The sequence below is a fragment of the Octopus bimaculoides genome, chromosome 25 (genome assembly GCF_046866305.1).
Source record: "Octopus bimaculoides isolate indiv1 chromosome 25, ASM4686630v1, whole genome shotgun sequence".
NCBI classification, from domain to species: domain Eukaryota; kingdom Metazoa; phylum Mollusca; class Cephalopoda; order Octopoda; family Octopodidae; genus Octopus; species Octopus bimaculoides.
Window position 1 is genome coordinate 25,107,875 of NC_142952.1, and position 2,500 is coordinate 25,110,374.

The window sequence follows — 2,500 nt, forward strand, 5'->3', positions numbered from 1 at the left end:
CGTCATTCAGTTTTTAAGATGTAAGTTTTTAATATGCAATAATTTTTAATTCAGCGAAAATTGGAAAGAAAAAGGGAAAATAACAATTAAAAAAGAAAAATTGCCAAAGCAGAGATGTATACTATCATTTTCTCATTTTTTATTAAAAAAAAAACAATGTTTTGGGGTAAGAAATTGGAAATCCCTTGAAGATAAAGTCGCTTCGAATATATAGATTAAAATGCTGTAGAGCAACAACCAATAGCTAACGCCGAACAGTCGAGCTGAAGCTCCTCAAATCACACGTGCATATATTCTTTACATGTATATCAGAGAAGCATGTATATAATATAGTGTTTCCGATGTTGAATGGGGTAGCTAATAGCTTTCTTACCCGTAAATCAGTCACTAATATTTCGAAAGGTAGACGTAGTTTCGTTACCCGTAGGTCAACCACTACTGTATCGGAAGGCCTTCAGATGCAGTCGCACTAACTGCTCAGTAACCCATCCATGTGGAGAGAAACAAGGAAGATCCTTTAGATGCAACTCGTATGCCAGGGAGTTAGTAACTGGGGACAAAAAAAATGAGAGAGACGCCTTTACCCAGCAATCTCTAATTTGATCTGGTTGATTGTATGTTTCATGTGTTTGTGCGTACTTGCATGTCTCCGCTGCGCTTTTGGATTCATTTACAGAAGCTTGTCAATTAATTTATCACAATTTATCCTTCTGTATGAATACAGAAGAAAAAGAGTAGGAAATAAATAACAGCAAATATTGAAACGTTTTGTTTGTTTCTGCTATTTTTTCTTTTTTTTTTTCATTCTCTTTTATGAAATAATTTCTTATACGACTACTTCTTCAACATCCTGTTTCCTAAACAAGGAATTTCTACACAAAGAAATCTTTAGAGTAGAATTTCTTCTATTATTTTCAGTCTTTAAGTCCGTAGTGGTGATGGTGTTGGGTGTGACTGCAGTGGTGTTGACGCTGGAGACGACCGTGTCGCTGGTAGGCACGGATTCTCCTGACCCGTAACCCGACCAGCGATCGGAGGATTGTGGTTGTAACAATGAAGACCTAGTGTTTGCAGTGGCGGTACTACTGGTCGCCTTTGGACCAGTATCCGGCGGCGTGGTAGTCTCATTCCGGGTTTGCAGTTGCACAATTGGTGTTGGTTGCATGCAGTGATACTGTGCATGGTTTAGAGAATATAGAACCGTTCGGATTTCTGTCCTCTGTGTAAAAGTGTCGGATAACATTCCTCTGTCTTGATCAGCAACTGCAAATAAATAAATAGATAAATAAATAAATAAATAAGGCGCTGGTGTGGCTGTGTGGTAAGAGGCTTGCTTCCCAACCATATGGTTCAGAGCAAGTGTCTTCTACTATAGTCCTGAGATGACCAAAGCCTTGTATTTGATAGACGGACCCCCCACCTAAAAAAAACCCGTTGTAGCTGATGAGTTTTAAGTGTCTTTCAACACAAAAAGCGAAATCAATTGATACTGAGATATCTCCCCTCCTCTTTGTAGTTTTACAAATGGGGACGACTGTTTCTTTTAATATATTCGTTACTTTCTCCGTGCGTGTTTACATATAGTGAAAGATGCGTGGCTCTGGAGAGTTTTAGCTCTTCTTTCTAGCAAACAGGTGCATATTGTACCCTGACTTTTTAATATATATATATATATATATATATATATATATATTTATATATGTGTGTATATATCTATGTGTGTGTGTGTTTGTGACTATGTTTGTGCCCAATCCACCATCACCGTTTGACAACCCAACCAGTGTTGGTGTGTTTACGTCCCCATAACCTATTGGTTCAGCAAAAATACAGGGCTTAAAAAAGTCCTGACTAAAAAAAGTTCGACTAAAAAAAAAAAAAAGACATTCAAGGCAGTGCCCCAGTATGGCCACAGCCAAAGGACTGAAACGAGATAAACGAAAAAAGAAAAGATAAAAAATCCTTTACGTGATAATACGATGCTATCACGTATGTTTTACTTGTTCAAGTCATTTAACTGCGGCTATGCTGGGGCATCGGCTTGCAAGTCTTTTTAGTCGAACAAATCGATCCTTGATTTAGTTTTTTTAAGCCTTGTACTTATTCCATCGATCTCTTTCGGTACTTTGCCCGTCTCCCTCAAGATTCTGCTAACTTGCCGTTATTCATAAATTTTCTAAGTTATAAATTCATATCAAATTTATTGTGATTTTTTTCAGTGATAATCACTCACCTTGATTTGTAGGTTTCTTAAATCTACAAAGCAGGTATGTAATCCCAATGATGAGGGCACCAATTCCAGAAAGAACTCCAAGAATACTCCAGAACCTATTCAAATGGAAAAAGTGAAACAAAAAAACGTGTCAAAAGTACTTCATTTTGGAAATTTTCAAATTAAAGCTTCGAAAACTTTAAGAACGTACATAACCACAAATGGCATTTTTAATGTAACAAGAACGCGGTGCTTTTCTTTGTAAGCGAAAGTAGTCGAATGGGTAAGGGA

At 37.2% G+C, this 2,500-nt stretch overlaps 1 protein-coding gene across 5 annotated transcripts in view; it reads right to left on the minus strand.

Moving 5' to 3' along the window:
- LOC106882974 (uncharacterized) overlaps positions 1-2,500 on the minus strand; it is a 187,441-nt gene that overhangs the window by 216 nt on the left and 184,725 nt on the right. For all 5 annotated transcript variants that reach the window (XM_052976459.2, XM_052976460.2, XM_089342346.1 and 2 more), the window contains 2 exons: positions 2,231-2,325; positions 1-1,263 (listed from right to left, as the gene is read on the minus strand). The exon at positions 1-1,263 is cut by the window's left edge and continues 216 nt beyond it. In XM_052976459.2, the coding sequence (XP_052832419.1) occupies positions 827-1,263; positions 2,231-2,325 (532 nt within the window). In that variant the 3' untranslated portion in view covers positions 1-826. The remainder of the gene's footprint in view (positions 1,264-2,230; positions 2,326-2,500) is intronic.